At 38.3% G+C, this 21,186-nt stretch overlaps 1 protein-coding gene across 1 annotated transcript; it reads right to left on the minus strand.

Moving 5' to 3' along the window:
* Positions 1 to 3,291: 3,291 nt before the first annotated feature.
* Positions 3,292 to 16,732, minus strand: LOC103460188 (interferon-induced protein 44-like). The gene is made up of 11 exons (XM_081599593.1): positions 16,680 to 16,732; positions 14,969 to 15,008; positions 14,563 to 14,604; positions 14,346 to 14,379; positions 12,797 to 12,995; positions 11,749 to 11,901; positions 11,278 to 11,446; positions 10,911 to 11,011; positions 10,670 to 10,828; positions 8,825 to 8,864; positions 3,292 to 5,923 (listed from the first exon to the last, which is right to left on the minus strand). Exons 2-11 carry the CDS (start codon positions 14,988 to 14,990, stop codon positions 5,886 to 5,888), a joined length of 957 nt encoding a protein of 318 aa, XP_081455719.1. The 5' UTR covers positions 14,991 to 15,008; positions 16,680 to 16,732; the 3' UTR covers positions 3,292 to 5,885.
* Positions 16,733 to 21,186: the final 4,454 nt, after the last annotated feature.

A 21,186-nucleotide genomic window follows, 5' to 3' on the forward strand; every position in this document is an offset into this window, starting at 1 on the left:
AAGACGTTGTTGACAGAGTTGATGAAGCTGGACTTTCCTGCACCGACTGGGCCGTGGAGTAAAACTCTGATGGCTTTGACTTCTTCATTTTGAGGTTGAAAATTCTTCACATACTGCAGAAGTTCATCTTTGTTTCTGTTAAGATGTGAAAATAAAAGTTACAATTAAAATAATTTAATCTGCCAGAACAAACTTTTTGCTCCCAAGAGCCATTATGACTTCACATACACTTTGCTAGGACCATGTGGGAGCCAATTTGTAAAATAACCTCCCATATTTTTCAAATACTTCCAATAACTTAACATGACATGACTTAAGATACATATTGCTTAAAATCAGAGTTAGGTAGTAAGTAGAAGGAGCGCCTGCAGCTGTACGGCTGAATGCACTGTGTGTACCTTGATATTTTCCTCTAAGTAAAGAAAGAAAACAATAGTTTTTTTTTTCAGTTTTTTTTAAATAATCAAACCCTCTTTACTATTAACAAAATTGTGGAGAAAAAAAAGTTATTTTGTGTAAAAACATTGTATGCACATCTGTGTGAGTCTGTTGGGGTGGCCACCTCTGTGTCTTAAACCTAAATGTTATTGGTCAGTTTACTTTTGTTTATTTGGCAATGTAGAGAAAAATATCATTAACTTCTGGCTCATTGTATTCTCTTGACCTCCCGGATTCAGTGATGCCATAGAAACAAAAGCCACACACAATCAAAGAAATAACTATTTGGATTAACATAAAAAGAAATAATGTAAAGGATTTCCACCTGATTACTTTGCTTTGTTTCAGCACTATGTAATTCTGTTACTCCAATTTAAAGCAAATGTGTTGGTTCAACTTAACTTTTGAGGTTGATTCATTTGCTTTAGTTGGACCCAATGTAATTTAATAGAGCCAGACCAACTAATTGCAATGTTTTTGACCAAATAATTGACATTACTTGGTTAAGATGAATGCAAATTTAGTTGAAACCAACTTATTTTACAGTAATACCTTCACACTACTTAATTAAGTTGATCCAACCCATGAAACTTAAGTTAGCTCAACAAACATGCCTCATGCTGAAAGAAAGCTACTCAATTGTGTGGAAATCCTTTCCATGATTGAATTACATTTATTCAAAGACATATTTTTAAGTGCTACTAAATTAAGTGTTTTAAGACCGCACTGGGTGACACGGTAGAAAGAACACTCAGCAATTAGAAAGGGTACAACAGAACTGTATTTTCAAAATTGTTATCCATTTTCTTTACCATGTGCAGTGCAGGCACTTTACTACAAAAGGTATAAACTCTTGCCAGATGGCAACCCATCTGAACATCCATTTAAGCTAGTTTAAATTAATAGTTTAAACAAAACCTTTAATGTCAGTGTTTAATTAGTAACAAGAAACTTCAAAATAGTTCAGCCTACCACAGGCACAGCTTTTAAATTTACAAGATTCAACATTTTATTTTAACAAAATGATATACTCAGCATATAGTTGCTATAGAGCAACGCAGACATGAATTACCTGATGGAAGTAGAAAAGTAGAAAATTAGAAAGACAGAAAAAAGGCAAAAAATGCATTTTTTTGGAGATTGCTATGCGGCTGCAAATAGCAAATCTGATTCGTTCCTCTGGGGTGTAGAGTTTTCTCTCAAAGGTGGTTCCTTGTTTTTTAATGTATGCAATTATGCAAGCAAGGCAGGTTTTTTCCTTGTTTAGCTGTAACCAGTGTCAAATTACTAAGTTGAGAAGTTTGAAGAAATTTTATTATCTTCTGTTTAATTTCAGGGCTACGGTGTGCTTCTCTATCTACAAAGGAGACCAAAGGTCATTTAGAGCAAGTTCTTCTCATGACAGTTTGAAATATGATGTTACTCCTAATTGATAATTGAACCTGGTACGCAAAGTGGTTCAGAACTTCTGCATCCTCTTAGATCAAAGTGAAAATTTTAAGAATTAAGACACTTATAGAATATACCTGAACAGTTTTCAATAGAAACACATTCATTCTAGACATTTTCTAATTAATGTTATACTAGTTTTGATTAAGTTTGGCTAACTTAATTTCACAAATTTAGCTTGATTTAGACACTACCAGTGCTGTTAATATAAAACTACAAATTAGACTAGTACAAGTCATGTTAATTTTAACTAAATGGTATTCTACTAATTAAATTGCAATTAATAAAACTATTATGTTTTACTAAAGTTCTTAGTGCTTTCTCTCCCTATGGGAGATGACTTGAGACGTCTATTTACTGCCTGCTCATTTGAGACACGGCCTGTGTGCCAAAGTTAATTTATGGTGGTTCCTCCCTGATAACAGACATTCTCTCCTCTCCTGCAGGCCCTCTAAGATGTTATTCAAACTAATCCTGCACAATCCACTATTTTCACATGTGGTAAAATTAACTGTATTAAACACTAAGGATATTAATTTTTCCTGAACAGCAGCTTGGTGATTTTTCTACAAATGAGCGGAGTTCTCCCATGGTTGTTTGAATCCAGCCTGAACCTTTTACCATGTGTGCGGTTCTGGCGGGTTCACCGGTTTATGAGCTTTTTTGTGGCTTGGCGAACGGAATAGCTGACAAGTCACCCATTGGACAACCATGACATCTACCGCACTCTTCCTGAGCATCGTGCCAAGACAGTTAAATGTAGTCAAAGCGTTTGCCAAAACAGTAGAAATTAAGCCAACATTGTTGCTTCACCTTCTCTGGAAGTCTCAGGCACACCACCTGAACCTGGGAACCTCCATCCAGATCACACGGGCAGTCTTTGCTTTCATGCCTTTATTATTCAGTATAATTTGTAAAATAAATAAATAAATAGATCCACTGTTTTAGCGGGTCATGTGGGTGTGCCCTGTATTTGTTTTAGATCTGTGCTGTTTTTTTTTTTTGTGACATGCGCATGATGCCCAGTGGAGATGTAATTGTGTTCTTATAGGTCAGGTGCAGTGATAGTTTTGTGCTACCCTCTAAAAACATCCTGCCGGCACACCTGTTAACTAGTTTCATTTACTCAATTACATTTACTTGTTTGAAAAAAAATTCCTTTTAGCATTATTTTTTACTATGCTGTATTTTGTACTTTTACTTGAGTAAATCTATTATGGTTTATCCTGTATTTGATTATTGATGTGAGCGTCTTGTTTTAAATCAGTACAAGTCAGATTTTCTCCTGTTCTTTCAAGTTGCCTTGAACGATCCATTATCTTGTCTATGTCTAGTAAAAAGGAATACGTTTTTCAGACCATAACAATAATAAGCTTATTGAACTCCTTAGTCTAAAAGGGACTAATCATTTTTCTATGTTCTAAAGGAGCATTTATTTTATATCTTTTTTTTTTCATTCTTATTTTTTGTGTCCATGTTAATACCATTAGGCGTGACATTAATAACAGCAGCTCTGTAACGTTTTGAATTTGACCTGCTATTTGTTTACATGTTACTCTAACACTAACCTGATTTCGTCAGAGTGTTTAGGCTATAAAATATGTAGGAACACCAGCTATCACAGTTTAAATGTGGCAATATTGTTTTACCGTAACCTAGAGCTATCGCGGGGAGGGATGACAACTTGGAGAAATGGTCTAATTTTTTCTACTTCACTGACTCAGTTGCTTTGGATGCAGATGTGGGCTTTCTTCCATTGGCTTTTTGTCCGCACAATGAAATGAGCACACATAAAGCATTTTGGGTTCTCTCTTTAAGTTTAGAATTGTAAGCCACAATTTTTTTTGTTTGCTTATCTGTCGGTAGGCAATGAAAACTACCGCTTTTGTTTTGGGAGTACGTTCAAAACACACTTACTGCAGCCACAAATTAAACATGATCTGATTATTAGAGTACAGCCATGAACAGCACAACAGTTACAAGGGCATCTTACGACACTTTCCGGTGGCAAGTTGCTCTCTATAATAGGTTAATGTGTGATTCGGTTTGGTTCTAGTCCAGTGGGGAGATTCTCCATATTACAGTCTGGAGCGCAGCAGCTGCGGTCATTTCTCCGCTGTTTTGCAGTTTTCAGGAAGTTTGAACCAGATTTGTGTTACAAGCTGAATGCCGTTTCTCCATGTTTGGTTCTGGTTCTGGGGATGCAGAGCAGCCTGGCTTTGTAACTGTTAGAGATTTTTTGGTATTATCATTTTGCTATTACTTTAGTTCATATTCAGTCTAATGTTCAATTTAAAGTGTTCTCTTCCTTCTGTGTGTATAAACTGACCTGAAGGCCCCATCTGCCTGTTTGTCTTCATGTGAAACAGTTAACTGTGTTTCCCAGACCTTAAATTACGTTTCCACAGGTGCCTTCTTATCAACCGGAATACTTCCTACCTTAGAAACTGCCTGTGCAGTAATAATTTGTCTCTGCTGTCTTCTTTAGCTATCCTCCCTCTTTTTGTTCGATAATAAAAGACAAGCTGTAACCAAAGGTCTTTAGAACGCTCAGTGAACGGCTTGGAGGAGCAGTTTGCCGAGTCTTCTCCTTTTGCAAAAGCTTGGTCATAAAATTCATATACGTTGTCTGTGGTTCTTTTAATGAAGGTTCGAGAAAAATACCCATCAGTAACTGTGTTTATGTGGCTTTGAATGTTCAGGTCCGTACTATATCCAGACTTCAGGCCTCATTACAATATAAATAAAATTACCTTACCTCATCGCTAGTTTCTTGCTGTAATAACTGACTCTATATTGTTTCTCTTTAACCTTTACCCTGGACCTCCACCTTTGACATTTATTCCTCTTTGTAAATAAACACTTTTCCTAATTTCTTCTCTCTTGAGTGTCTTTCAGCAAGCAAGTCAGAAGCTTAAACAGAGACATAACAGATATCAAGTGTTGGGAATAAACAATTCTGTGTTTTCCTCTATCTCTTTAAACTATTTGCATGCTTGTACACATGCACACACATATGTGCACAAAGCTAATGTTAAAGGAAATAACACGCTAGGGAACACACTCTTTAGGGTGTTGCTTAGATAGAGGCCAACAAAAGGAACTAGAAACTATTGCTAGGGGGCATATTACTCTGCTAGCCAATAAGGATAGCATGACCAATGGACCAGTGCTGTGTTTTGGTATTAAATGGAATTCATGAATTCAACTTAGTGACTCTTCTTCAGCCTCATACATCAAGAACCTAAATGGAGAAAGGATCATTCTCAGCACAAGTCAGCTTTTGAGCTATTCTTACCCAATTCAGTACAAAAAAATTCTTTTTTGAAATGACTAATCTACCAGGAAGGTAAGTTTTATCCAGTAGAAAGAGCTGGACAAGATGCATTTTTATGCATATTCAGGTGTCCTCGTTTAGGCAAAATATGCCTTCTTAATAGCTAAATATGGCATAAAAAAACCCTTTGCAGCATGTATGCACAAAACTGCTAAAGTCACTATAGGACCAGAAACCAAGTATGATTATTTACCACTATGGTCCCAAAACAGGGAGTAGATAACTTGGCAAGGTTACTGGGTCGTACAGTACCAGGTGAATGACTGCATAACAGAAGCAAAAAAATTAATGTAAAATTATAATTTTTATGTATAACCATTTTTTAAAAAAAGTTTTACTTTTGCAAAAAAAACAAGGGGATTAGCTTAACTTGTCCTTTATCTCTAAGAGTAAAACTATCATTACACTGAATGTTGATTGAAATGTTTAATAATGGAGCTCGTAATCAGATTTTTTAAAAATGTTTTTTTGGGGAAAAAAATTGGATTCTGAGACTAGATATTTAAAACTTCTCTGGTTTAAATGAACCCAGGAACTTTATTGGTGCACCTCAGAAATGAATATAATGAGTGTTACGGACAACTTTAGTTTGGGTGATCTGCTGCCTGATGAGGCAAAAAAGCATCAATGGTAGCATGCAGATGGACAAAAACAAATTTACTCACGTTGAGGATATATCTCTCCATGGAGTTTCTAACACTGTAATGAAAAATTGAGAGCAATGTATAAAAAAAAAACACCCAACAGTAAGAAAAAAATTATATTTAGATTGTATTTGATTAATTTCGTAGGTCCAGATATTCAAACCATCCAGTCATTCATTTGATCATTAAGAAGCAAAACCATCAAATAAGAAATAAGTTCTACTTAAGTGGTGGGAGTAGAGGAGCTAAATGCAGCCCGATATATAAAGATTAAGATGATATGGGTCAAAACTATTAATAAATGGACAATTTTTGCATGAACCTTAAGGCAAAAAGGCAGCCTTGAAAACTTCAGTGAGAAGACAAGTTTATTTTTGTGTGACCTGAAATACCCTGGGGTCTCCCCCAGTAAATTTTAAGCCTGGCTGGCCGCCATGTTCTATCTGCTATATTTTTGTGTACAAGGAATTGTGTACAGTATGTGCATTTACATTTCAACATGCTGCCCAGTGTGTGGCTATTAGTCTGCATTGATAAATTGTATGTATGTGTTCCCAGTTGACCAGAGTGTTAGTGCACCAGAGGTTCAGCCCATGGAGGAGATGTTGCGCTCACCTGGTAGCACGTTGATTTAATTTTTTCATCTTTTTTTTATTTTATATTTTGCAGCGACACGATGCATCTGCAATATAGCAGAGCTATGGAGACAGCACTACTCTGCCTTATTTAATTGTGTAAAAAGTGAACCCTATGGATTGGGAAATATTGGTAAGAGTGATGCAGCTATAATAACCCCTAGTGAAGTCCAGCAGGCTACAGCGTACTTGTGTGAGAATAAGGCAACAGGTTCTGATAGCATTACAGCAGAACATCTGAAATATGCTAGCCAAAAAGTGGCTGTGCTGCTTGCAATGTGTTTCTCTGGCCTTAACTACAGACCAATAGCTTTAGCTAGTGTGATATCTAGAGTTTTAGAAAAAGCATTTCTTGGTCGGCTCAATCAGTTTATTGGTACAACAGATAATCAATTTGGTTTCAAAGCCAACTTGGGAACTGATTTCTGTATTTATGGCCTGAAAGCGGCAGCAAGAGCACATCTAAGAAAAATTTCATCTGTGTTATAATTGGGTTTATTGATGCCTCTAAGGCAGAGGTCTCATTCTCAAGGCCCGTGGGCCAATTGTGGCCCGCAGGACAAAGTCTCATGGCATCATGGGCATCATGAACTAAACAGAGGTTATATCAGTGTTTCTCAACCCTGATCCTCACTCTGCCCTGCATGTTTTAGGTATTTCCCTTCTGCCACACACCTGGATTGTATCTCTGGGCGATTAACAGGCTTCTGCAGTACTTGATGGTCATGCAGTCATTTGAATCAGCTGTTCTGGAATAGTGGCACATCTAAAACATGCAGAGCAGGGGGGCGGTGAGGACCAGGTTGAGAAACACTGGGTTATATGAACTATGTGTGATCAGCATTAAATTGTGTTTTTAGATCCACTAACGGATTAATTAATTTGGAATTTAACAGAAGCGGCCGTTTTGGCCATTTCAAGGCTGCCGGGGTTGATGGGATCTGCAGAGCGATCAACACTCAGACTGAGATGATATGGGAGCTGAGCCGCAGACTGGGTGCGATCCTGGAACATGACCGTGGACGGTCAGCGGATCTCTGACTCAGAATGGAAATGGTGTGACCTTGGAGAATGCTGTTCGCTCGGATCAGGCGGGAGACCCTAAAATTTGGCTGTTTGGATTTGCCACTGAGAGGCTCCAGCGAGACTCTCAAGGAAGGCATTAAACTGATATCAGCCTAACCTAAACAAATTATTGCTATCAGAATCTGGCTCCCCGGGCTGGCCAAGAAGGCTCTGTTCTGCTGCCCTCCCCTCCCTGGTACATCTGTGTTTCTGAACTGATAAGCTGGTGGTGAACCCAACATCATATTCACAGATAATCACAGACAATCGCATGCTTCAGTTGGGGTTCATGGTCTAGCACACACATAACTCACATGAGACCCATATGCACGTCACACCTGTTTTGTCTATATGTGCTTAAGTGCCGATTTTTTTTTCTTCATCTCGAACTCTGCCCTGCAAAGAGCAGAGTGTGAGACAGCCTGTTTTTTCCCCTCTCCTTACCTGATGTTTTTCTTATTTTTCATATTTCCTCCTGCAAGGGTGGCGCCTGTCAGGCTGCGAGGCCTCAGCCAATTATTCCCCCCCCCCGTGTTGTTGCATAATGGATGATTATAACTGAAACTGCAATTTCGTTATCTTTCTGACAATAACAATAAAATTCTTCCGATTCTGACTCTTCTGAAGTGCAAATAATTGATATTCTTTTTTTAATTTTCTTTTTAAGACTCTTTAGTTCTGGGTTTAAGTATAGTCAGGAATGTCTTCCAGTAATGTATATATGATTACCCAGTAATATTTTACATTTTTTGCCAACTTAACATCTTTTAATACAAAAACATGGTGGGGAGGGAAACCCTGTACCCACAAACAGTCATTACTTTCAGCCTTAATTTGTAGCTTATCTTTTAATGATGTGGTAATTAAAATTACAATGTAATTTTTTATTAAATCACGATTTCATGAAAGCATGAAATCGCTGTAGTGTGAAGCACGTTGTGGATCTCTGGACTTGATAAATTGCTACAAGTGACTATTTACTCTCTTTACAGTTATATTCTATAATGTTCATTTCTAAAGCTTTATCTGTAACATTGTTTTACTTCATAATGTGGGTATTTTAAAATTAAAAGTAAACTAATTTACTTTTAATTTTAAATTATTCCAACCGGAGATAGGCACCAGCACTCTCCTGACCACAATGGGATAACGAAGTAAGAGAATGGATGGATGGATGGATGGATGGATGGATGGATGGATGGATGGATGGATGGATGGATGGAAGTATTTCAACCGAACAATCCTGTATTACTTACAACCTGGAGAACCACCCCCCATCGCTGGAACAAAATGTTGCTATGAGAGAAACAGACAAAGAAAGAAGAGTTATTTTTTTCCCCTTCACATTGTTTTCCATCTATTTTTCTTTTGTTTCACACCTTTTTATGTTGAGTCTTTTAAAGCAGGAAATATTACAGTTTATTGTTTCTTCTAAAAATGCAAAATAATTTGTTTGAAGCATTAAAAGTTGCAGGATGTAACTTTTACAAAATGTTTTTTTTTCACAATTTTAAAACTGTCAACATGTTGTGAAAGTATGTTATGTAACGGGCTGACCCGCCCCATGAGGCGTCTACGTATTAATGTCTATGGGAAAAACCACCGGAGCGAAGGACACAAGCACAGATGTTTTGAAATATATCTACTGTCATAGAGGGGAGATGGAGAAGTTTCACAGTGAAAAGAGAAACAGCAGCAGAGGTCAGTAAAGCAAGTATGACGGAGTTTCATGGCCAGACTAAGAGATTTTTATTTTCAAATACGAGAAAACAGTCATAAAATTACCAGAACCAAGTCATATTAGAGGGGGCCTTTAGTGTTTGACGTGGCTGTCGCAGGTTCGATTCCCAGCCTGGCGACATTAGAATGATATGTAACATGGTTATTTCTATTGAATAAAAGGTTGTTTAAACAATCATTTCAAAGCCCTGGGGTTGAAAATTTGCTTCTGATGTGCTAAAACATTTAGTATTTACTCATTTGTTAAACAAATACCAACTATAACCTTACAAGACCCTCAGTATTTCGCAATTTAGCGCAGTAAAACAACTTAGTGAAAACTTATCATAAAATAACGGCTTTATTCACGTCCAACTTTACTTGTATATAAAACACAAATCTCAGAGCCCTTATACTCCATCACAAGCAAGTAACTGTAATTCGCAGGAAAAGGCCAGGAAATAGACAAAACCTGTCCTTTTATTGTTAATGCAAATGTTATGCACTTTTCATCTCTTCTCATCTGACAAGCAGAAATATAAGCAATATTGCTGCAAATTTTTCCACAATAAATGTTAAAACTATATATTGAAGAAGCTGGCAAGTTATGTATTTTTCAGACTTTTTACTTTTAAAATTAACTTTTTCCCCATGTTTTGAATCATGCGACTTATAGCCCGGTGCGGCTTACATATGTACGTTTCCAGTTTTGTTTTGTTTTTTATTTGTAGGTACAGCATATAGTAAGGTGCGCCCTATAGTCCAGAAAGTACGGTACCAATGCTTACAGTTGTAAAAAGTTTTATTGTATTAAGTCTAAAAATGCAAATCCCAGTGAATTATTTGTACTTTTTCTCTTTCAAACTGTGTTATCTTGATTAAATGTTACTGATTCACTTGATAAACTGATTTTGGAAATTATTTTGAGGCTTAGAACAATAAGCCTGGTAGCTCTTTCTCGCTCTCTTTTCTCGTTCCCTCACACATATTCATTTTGATGTCTAATAGCGCCAACTCCCAAAGACCCATGAGCACAGGGTCAAGTTTTATGACTCCTTGTCCCAACGTGTTTGACTCCTCTGGATCTGGACATTGTCTCTAGACTTCCTACCCTTTGACCCTCCGCCTCATCCTGGTCTCTTCAGAGGGACCATTTTCATTGGTGATTAACTATGTTTTAGCTGCCTTGTGGTTCATGCTGATATTTCTTCCTATTTTTAATTGTTTCGTTAATTATTTTTGAAGTCCTATTTCAGTTTTCTTCATTACTTTTTGTCATTGTTTGTTTGTGAATTTGATATGATCCTGCAGTATATTCACTGATATGAACAAACCTGCTGCTGTGATTTCCATGAATATCACAAACAGTTTTGTAGGCTTACATTGTTTGTAGCGTAGTTGCCTCCAAAGTCAATCATCAGCCTCAGAGCACTGAGGATCAGAGCGTCGACGTCTGGATCCAGTTGAATTTCTTTACTGTAGTTTTTTACTGGGAAAATGCAGTTCATTGGGATCCCCAAACTGGAGCTGAAGTCAGTCATCTGTTTAAAAATATCTGTTTATTCAGAGATTAATACGGTAAGAGAGGTTCTCATGTTTTGAATAAATCTTAGTAGAGCTCACCTTTTTCTTTAAATGTTTGCTCTTGTAGACGTTTCTGATATTTTTTTCTATTTCACCACAGGCTTCATCAATGTGGGTGAGAATCGCCAGCTGATAGATTCCTGTGGATACAGAGAGTTTCTTTGCATAAGTAATGTTATGTTATCAGAAATAAATATATTTTAACAAGTACAGCAGAGGAGCAAATCATAAAGAGCAGACATTCAAGACAAAGTAAAGAAAACCTTGTGAATAAATGCTAATTTCATTTTTGCAACACATTGCAACCAATTAATATTATTGACGTAAAGTGTTTACAGTATTTACTCATTGGTGTTTGTTGTTACTTTTGCTTAATTTAAACTTGATTGTATAATTTGTTCCTTACCCAGATCTCTGGCTGCTTCTCTGATTTCCGTCATTTTCTTTAAAACAGACGACTTCATTTGTGGCATATCAGCAGAAATCATGTAAACCAGAACATGAACTCTGTCCCTGAGGGACGGGTCAGCATTGTAGTCAGAATCACCAGCAGAAATGGAAGCTGAAGATTTAAACTGTGGAAAAACATGATGCATATCAAGTCAAATTGGTAAATACCTTATAAGGCACGCTAAATGTGATGGATTTAGGATCTGAGCCTTTTAGGTGTCTATTGAAGATAATTTTTTATTCATTAGTAATTGGACTGGAAGAAAAGCAGGGAGCGAAGGGGGAAAATGTCCTGGGACCGGAAATGGAGCTAGAGTCAGACGCATTGTGGCCACTGAAAAAGGTAAGCCTGCTCTACCACTGATGTATGTAATGCTCCAATTGAAGATAATTTTAAAAGTAAAAAGTAAAAGTATCGTATTTGTACCTCATATCCATCCTTCACATGTCCCTTCAAGGCCAGTTTAATGTCGTCTGTTCTGACTCCTTGTCCATCTCCGTCCTCCAGACCCATGATGTCGTTGAACACAAAGGGATAAAAGTTTCCTCTGCCTTCTTTCTTGATTTTATAGGTTTGATACTGAAAGGATAAAAAGATTAAAAACATTTTTATATAAACATTACTTGCATCGTTACAAAATATATTTTAAATTGTGAGAGAAGCTGCAAACTGTGGAGCACCAAAACTGACATAATTAAAAATAAATATATTTTCCCTAGCCATCTGTTTTCATCAAGAAATGTAGATATATTTTGTTTTTATCACAAAATAACTCACTGATAAATGTATTGTTTATAAGTGAGTTACTACTTGTTGAAGCATAACGAAAAGTAAAAAGAAGAGTTAAGGAAATGTGAAAAGAACAAATGCAAAACAAAATATATACACTTCTTGACAGAAACACATGTGTCAGGAAAAGGGAAAACTAAATATATTTACATTTCTTGATTTAAAATTGCATGTATAGGGAAAAAACAAAATATTTATATTTTTTTGTTTTTATTTTTATTATGTCAGTTTTGGTCCTCCATAGAAACTTTCTTAAAAATACAAATAATACAAATATTTCAAGACTTGCTGGTTCCGGGAACTAGCAAGTCCTGAGACCTTTCTTTATTTGAGTGTGAAAAAGTTGAGTGAACTTTTTCATACTCAACTTTTTCCTGAGTGTGAAAAGGTTGTGCATTTCCTGCCAGATTACTGATTACTTAGGAATATTAAGGCAAAAGAAAAAGTCCACATTTGGTTCAACAAATGCAGATTTGTCCTTTAAAATGGACCCATACACTGTGGTTCGAGGGTAAATCTGAAATATAATCAATTTAAAAATGTTATAATATAAAGTATAAATATATATACATTTTCACTCAGACATGTGAAGATTGAGCTGATGTACCAAGCTGACACGAGTAAAACATCATGACCTTCAAAAGTGTGAATGACCCTTTAATGCCAAACAAAAATATATATTCACCGTCTTGGTGAAACAACTACCACAGGTAGGACTGGCCAGAGCTTCATGGGTCATTCTCCCTCGCAGGACGCTGTTGACAGAGTTGATGAAGCTGGACCTTCCTGCACCAACTGGTCCACAGAGTAAAACTCTGATGGCTTCGACTTTTTCATTTTGAGGTTGAAAATTCTTCATGTACTGCAGAGGTTCCTGTGTGTTTCTTTTAAAATGTGAAAATAAAAGTTACAATTAAAATGATTGTATCTGCCAGAACAAACATTTTGCTCGTGAGCACAGGCGAGATATAGGGGGGTAAGGTTATAATGATTCTAAGGACCCCTGACCGACAGGGGGCCCTCCACAATTTATTTACTTTTTGTTCATAGAAATAAAAATAAAAAAACGGAGCCATGTCATTTATAAAATTAATCATATTGTGTTTTCAACAAATGTTTTTAGCAGTTTAATGTTCCCACTTCTTGACCTAAAAACACACATCCATATTTGACCTGAACCCCCCTGGATCTGCGTTAAATGGTTCATTTCTGATTGGAGCGCTTGACAGTGACGCTGTTAGCAGCAGACAGTGGAAGACAAGAACGACGGTAGAAGTTACTATGCTGCTAAGAAAAATTATAGTCATGTTTTCAAAAAATAAAAAAAAAATAGTGAAAGGGAGAGAGAAAAAGGTAAGAGTGTAAATTTGTAACCCAGTTTTTCTCCGAGGTGAGTAGACTGTGTGAGATTATCAACCATTTATCATAGTTAGCTTAGCTACAGACTACTGTTTGCCTCCATTTCACTAGCATTTAATGAATTAAGGCAAGGGTATCAAACATACAGCCCACGGGCCGGAACTGGCCCGCCGAACGATTTAGTCCGGCCCGGGGGCTAAATGTATTATCATTATTCATGAGAAAAACATATATTTTGTTTAATTGAAAATCTGCAATTCCTATACTGTGAACGTTCTCCCTGTGCATGCATGGGTTCTCTTCGGGTTCTCTGGTTTCCTCCCACAGTCCAAAAACATGACTGTCAGGTTAATTGATCTCATTAAATTCTCCCTAGGTGTGAGTGTGTGTGTGGATCGTTGTGTGTCTCTGAGATGCCCTGCGACAGACTGGCAACCTGTCCAGGTTGACCCCGCCTCTCGCCCGGTACATTAGCTGGAGACAGGCTAACGGTTAATAAGTTACGGTTGCCCTAACCCTTCAAATAATCACCCCCTTCAAATAAAATGTTACCGTTTTCTTTTTGGATTGTTTGTTGTTTTATCAGAGTATCTTTAAGCAAAAACCTATATAGATCAACTCTTCTCCTGAGCCTTTCTGCAACTTTGCAACAGTTGCAAGGTACATACTGTGCTGCTGTTTCTTTTACATTATTTTATCTGTTTTCTTTGACAAAACATAAAAATAACTTTATAATATGTTACTTAAATATGTTATTCTAAACAAACTAGAGAACATTAAGCAAACCTGATAGGATTATAAACTGGGTGTTTTCCTGTCTGATGATCCAAAGAGTAACAAACACACTGGTGACATGTAGAAACAAATCTACTCACCCCCAGGATATTTCTCTCCATGGAGTTGTTAAAACTGTAACAGAAAACAAAGAGCAACGTCTAAAAGAATGTGTCTTGCTAAACGTAAGCAAACTTTGCTATTTAATTTGTTTTTGATTAATTACTTGGGTCCAAGTAGTAAAACACTCCAGCAGTTTATTTGATAATTGATGAAGGAGCAAAGAACGTGTTTTAATGTAACTCCAGTTCTACTTACGTGGAGACGGTAGAGACGGTAGAGACTGTGGAGGAGCCGACTCTGGAAAAACAGATTAGGATTACTTAGGTCAAAACTATAAATGTTATAAAATTTGCTATTTTTGTGTGAGAGTGAAAATACACAGAAGAAATAGTTACACAACTTATTTTGGGTACGTAAATGACAAACCAGACAAGTTGAATAAAAAAAACTTGCCCTGTAGATAATTTATTAATGCTTCCATTAACTATACTTTTAGATGGTTATTCGCCTAATCAGTTTAGAATTATATTATATAATGTCAATTTGTAATGGTTTAACAATAGCTTAATTTCATTTAATTATTTTAGGTAATTTAAAATTGAAACTAACTTTAAACCATATAACTGCATGCATCTTAATCAAACAACTCTGTGTTACTTACCAGATGAAAAGAACCCGCCCATGACTGGGACAAAAATGTGCTATGAGAGAAAGTGTGAGAATGAAGGGTTAGTTTTTTTGTCTCCATATTATTTTGTTTTTATTATTTTACAAATAATAATAAATAATTAGTTTGTAGCTTTAGAAGCTACAAAATAAATAAATTCAGGATGAATGCAAATCTTTGTCATAACCGCCCCTCAACCCGGATACCAGACTGCTGAAGAGTTCAAAACACAAAAACAAGCCAAACTGGAGTTGGGGGAGGGCCTCAGAAAGACAGTTAGGACAAAAACAAGACTATAGTTCAGAAAACCATGAAGGAGCAGATCGTCTGCCGGCCTGGTAATGGAGGAGCCGGGACTTTGGAGGACTCGGCCAGTGCAGGAACTTTTTCTGCCATTAGGCCAGAGGAGCCCACAAAGAAACTCTGGAGGCCAGCCAGGAGGAGAGAGGAGCTTGGTGCCAGCAGTTGCTGCAGGCGAGGGAGACATGCCACTGCTAGTTCTGCAGCAGGCTGGAAGGTTGAGAGAGAAGTGACTGAGAATTTAAAGACTGAGGGTGGAGACAAGGAGGTTGCTGCTGAAAAACTGGTGTGAATAGTGGGTTTTAAAGTTCTGATAAGTGGAGCAAGCTGGGAATCATGAAGATAGTGACAGAAATAACGAGGACGCGTGGAGGTGACCGACTGACCAATTGCAAAATCTGTGGGGGGCTGATACCAATGAGGAGTGGTCTTGAACTGTGGTGGATTGTGGTAGAGGTGGATGATCCTGAAATGAGGCGAGTTGTGGTCGAGGTGGATTGGGTCTGTTAAACTCCACCTCTTCAAATATGTCCATAAATCCAAGAGATGACAGAAGTGAAAATTCTAGTTCTAAAACTGTCTTGAGGTGAGTAGCAATACTCGCCTGTTCCCAAGATGAGGTTTTGGTGGAAATATTGACCAGTTTTAACCTGATAGTTCTTAGAAAGTTCTTTATACTTTCACCTTGGAGAATTTTTTGCTGGATCCAGGTGGCTGGTCCCAAACAAAGGCAGCATTTGGAATTGATGATTTAATGAAAAAATTATGAAATATAAAACATATCTAGGAACATCCAGCCAGGAGACACTGGGAGGATACTGGGAAGCACAGGGAAATGACTGGAGGAACCAGCGAGGAGTGACTGATAGAGAGGAGCTTAAGTACTGGGACGTTGATTGTTGAAACTAAAATAACTGGGCTAATTGGCAAACTGGTTGCAAATGTGACGGGGAGAGAGGAGAAATTCAGACTGAGGAGAGGGAGAGAGAGAAGAGAAAGAGAGGGAAGGTGCTCAGGGAGCTAGAAAATAAATCAACAATAAAGAATAATAGACTCAAGAAATTATTAAACTACTGTAACTAAAAATAACTAGAAGAATTAAACACTATGAAGAACTGAACTATAGTAAAACCAAAACAAGATTAATCTAATCAAAATAAGAAATAACAGAATAGTGTTTAACTAAAATAACCAAGAAAGGACTGGAACAAAGTAAAACAAAAACTTAGCAGATCTGAACAAAAGAACTAAGAAACACAGAAAATAAAACCCAAATAATCAACTCCAGGTATGACAGTTTGCTGAACTTTCCTAACACAAACCTAAAATTGTCTAAAATTGTCCAAACACATAAATTCATGGGTTACTGCAGCTGTACTGCAGGTCTTTTATCTGCTGAACCTACCTGAAAGGTTGATGTGTGTCAGGGAAGGAGAGTCGATGCAATGGCAACAAGAGCTCAGTTACAAAACTATTTAAAGGATTTTACTTTCACTTTCAGTTTTAATAGATCATGGGATTTATAGGAAAAAAACCCTGGATTACATGATACATTCAGTACATTGAGTGAAAATCAGTTTTTATTTGAATAGTGCCAAATTACAATTAAATAATTGGAAATAAATATTATTTACAATATTTGACTGCCGATTATCACCCAGCCAATGTGGGTGAGAACCCCCAGCTGAGGGACCCTGTGGATACAGAGAGTTTATTTTCTTGTAACTTAAAACTGTATTAGCAATAAATATATTATAACAAGAATATTAAACCTTAATAAGTGACAAACATTTGTGGCATCATGAAAAAATGACTAAGCAGGAAAAAACATGAGAAAAAAACACCAATTGGTACCGGGCCGCGCAACAAATAATTAAATATTTCCGTTTTATGTATTATTTGAGTCTGGAGGATCTTTTATTTTGAAAATCCTTTAACCGGATTCTCTCGGTTACTTGTGCACCAACACTGAGCCCACAAGCAGCAAAATGAGTAAGAAACAGATCAGATGTATTTGGAAAGTTACTTTGCCAAGGGGAAAAGGCCAGAGAAGAGACAGGAGAATGGATTTATCCCGGACCGGTAGGTGAGTCCCACATTACAAGCCGCTCTGCGTAACATGCGGCGACCGGCTGCTAACGAGGCAACGAAGCCTTCAAACTGCTTCGCTAAGTAGAGACCAAGCAGGCCTTGGATATAAGCAACACTTCGGGTGTTATTGTCTCTCATCACTCCCAGATGGGACCGTCTCGTTGCAGAAAAACAAGCTCAGGGCTCCTGTTAGTATCGTGAGTTAAAATTTTCACGAAAGTAAAATGTTTGTTTTTGTGTCGCATCTGTATCTTATTTTGAAGGGATATGTAAACGTTACCATAGCGACCAGAGTCAGAGCATTTGGGCAGTGGTCGAGAGGAGATGAGTAGAGCTTAAGTCTTAAGTCTGGTTTAGACGGAAAGATTTAAGATTGTCGGCCGATTCTCCAAACCTATGTGACCACAGAGCTGATAAAAGTACAACAGGTTCGATCGGTTAGTGTGACCAAGGCAGGAGCAACACACCACACACGAACATCCCGATTCCAGAGGATAATCTAGTAAAACCCCCAACATAAAATATTGGAATTTAGAATAACCAAACATGGATGACGATGTAGAAGCAATAGTGATAGTTTGTGGGCTCATTTTAAGAGATAAAAGACGTAACAGTGGATAAAAGACGACGGGAGCAGCCGCTCTATTTGCTGCACTATGATTTGGAGGTGACTATTTTTTCATAGTTAACATTTTTAACTGAATAAACATAATAATGACCTTTACATATAATAATTAACATTTCCACATATCATTTCCGATATCCACCAAACTCTCCGTTGCGCGATATGTCAGCTGTTGTACTGAGTTCTGCAGGATATTAGAGAGTTCGATTAGTTGACGGTTTGTTTCTGCTTGACGGTTTCCCAGTTCTCTTAATGCTGAGTCGTGGGACTGAATAAGGGAATGTTGATCAGATAAAGTCCTTCTGATTGTGTCAGCGGAGGTCGTGATCTGGCCTGAGTGTTCTGTCATGATGGTATTAAATTTTCGAACCCACATGCAAGAAACACAACCAGAAGAGACAGAATGAACAATAAGTTTGTAGTCAGGGAAAGGTATAAGGGGATAAGCGGATGAATACTAGAATGGATGACCGGGTCGTCTTACTGCCAACAGGAGAAACAGGATTAGAATAGGAAGATGAGTATTTTCCAGGAATAAATCAGATAACTTCTTACTTGGTTTGAAGATGAGGAAAACTTGAGCAGAGCACTGGATGGTTAGGTTTCGTTGGAGAGCGGACAGGTTTGTTTACGGCTGGAAGGGCAGCTTTCGATTTTGGTCCAGTTGTATTCTTTCTCTAGTTGGGTTCAGGGTTGGGTCTCCTGACCCGGAACGTCCCGAAGGGGAATCCACCGGGGTTGGACCGACAAAGGGGAAAGGTGAGCACACGAGGGGTGGCGTCTGACTGGTAACACCAGCAGCGTCGAGGGAGGACACAGGAGGTAGATCCTTTCTCTGGTTGGGCCCGGGCTTGGGTCTCCTGACCCGGAACGTCCCGAAGGGACCGGAGAGGGACCGATGAAGGGGAAAGGTGAGCACACGAGGGGTGGCGTCTTACCAGTAACACCAGCAGCGTCGAGGGAGAACACAGGAGGTATGTAATCCACAACAGCAGGGAAACAAACTCACTCAGAACCCGGGGAAGACTGATCACACGGGAACAACGAGGAGACGGCAGGATCATCTGACGAGGAAGACAACAAGGAGTTAGAACAGAGTAGATCACAGAGGGCCTTTCTCTGGAACAATTGTTACCGAGGTAAGCAAACACTCAGACGATGAGAGGACGATCAGACGCTGCTTTTATCCACAGCCCACGCCCTCCAAACGAGCTACAAGTGTGTAAACGGGTTTGCCCCAGCAGCTTCCCAGGGGCTCTGCATCTGGTGACATATAGTGGATGCCTTGAGGAATGGTGGTGTTCCAGCAAAAATAAAACTCAAACCCAAAAAACAAAGAAAAAGACTAACAAAATAGAACAGGAAAAAACACAGACCCTGACAGACTCTTTAACGGAATCTTTGTATATGCCCTATAATTTTAGGATCCACGGTCTTCTTTTGGGGGAATCATTGTCTAGTTTAGGACTTTACTTTAGCCTTTCTCTAGCACTTCGATATACCTCGTTGTTAGGAACATGCTACATAAATGTAATATCTCCTCTCCTCAATGAATGATGGGCAAAAAATCAGCAATTAAATTTATCACCTAATCTCAGCGGATGTCTGTTTACCCTCCCATCCTAATAAATTAGTTTCAGAATGCTCAGAGTCACCGCAGGTCCTTTACCTGTCATTTTCATACCATGCTCTTAATTCAGCAAACTTGGCTCTGAATGCCATCATCCTTCTCTCCCGAAGTCTCAGCGTTCCCTGTCGGCAGGTAAATGTTCACAACAAATCACTGGTGGTGGAGTGTTCAGCATTTTAACCTCTTTCATATTCACGAGACCCATCCACACCTCGCAGCCCTATCCTGGCTTTGGCTCTGGCTTTGATGACGTCATCCGCGGTGACTCAATCTCCACTCAAGACCTCTGACCTACCGGATTTATGCGCATGTCACCCACTGCCTAACAGGGTTAACGCGCCTGCAGGCAGCGGCGCATCTTCTCGCCAGATCGCCCGGCCATCACAGACCTCTCCAACTGCATCACCCACCATCTGTCAACTGTGCAAGCACAATCATCCAGCCAACGGGCTCTCACTGTCGGGTCGGCTCAAGACTCTAGCCGCGCTCCTGCAGGCGGCCAGGCCTCTTTTGGGGGAGAAGACCCTGAGCTCCGGCCTGAGCTGAGCATCAAATCGCTTGATGATGCTCAGCACAAACGTCTTCAGCCGTGTCCGAGCGCCAAAAAAGAACGTAGTCTAATAAATCTTTCTAACTGATGTTTTTTCTCTGTGTGAGTTTCTCCAGATTGAAATATCATTGAATACAAAGGGTTAAAAGTTTCCTCTTCCTCCTTTTTTTATTGTGTATTATACTGAGAGAAAAATAAGAGGTTAATCAGTTTATGTAAAAAGCTGACATATAGCTGCTAAAAACACATTTGCAACTAAGCTTCAAACTGCATACTTTTGCTTAACTTTAAATGTGTTTAAATGTGAATTTGCTTTGTGAAATTAAATTCTGAACATGTTGCTACGTTAGTCTTGGAAAAGTTCCTAATAAATAAGCCTGTAATCACAGAGTAAGAATTGTGCATTTCTTGCCGTGTTGCTGGAGGTACCACACCCTTAGCCCAGATATTAATTGGGCATGAATTACCAGCTTCGTTTTTCATTTTGCATCGGGATGCAAAATAAAACAAGAGTTACATTGTCTTGTCTCATCCACAGCACTGATTATGTGCTTGATAAATAATCTGTACAGTCATTTGACGTGTGGTTCAGATTAACGTGGACCTAGTGACACACTGGTGCAGCAGTTCAGCGTGTTGTCCCACATTAGCTTCAGTTGTTAGATAATGCCTCCATGTCTGTATTAACACATATAGATACATTTGGTATTTTCCACGCTTAATGCAACTCGACAAATGTGCGCTGTTTAACGAATTCAACATAAAGACAGGTGAATATTACACAAGCCTAGTTTATAAACTGTACATAATGCTAACATTAGCTAGCACAATATGGTAACGGGGTCAAAATATGTGACTCATAAGTTGTGTAAGATTTCTTCTTTGAAAACAGGGTGGACTATGGAGCTAAAACTCATAATTCACAAACGCGCAGAATGAGACACACACTCGTATTTCTTAATTTACCAGCTCCTTCTGGCCTGTGAGTTATTATGCTGCATTTGTGTGTGAATTTT

Source organism: Poecilia reticulata, chromosome 2, assembly GCF_904066995.2.
Source record: "Poecilia reticulata chromosome 2, P_reticulata-male-v2, whole genome shotgun sequence".
Classification (NCBI taxonomy): domain Eukaryota; kingdom Metazoa; phylum Chordata; class Actinopteri; order Cyprinodontiformes; family Poeciliidae; genus Poecilia; species Poecilia reticulata.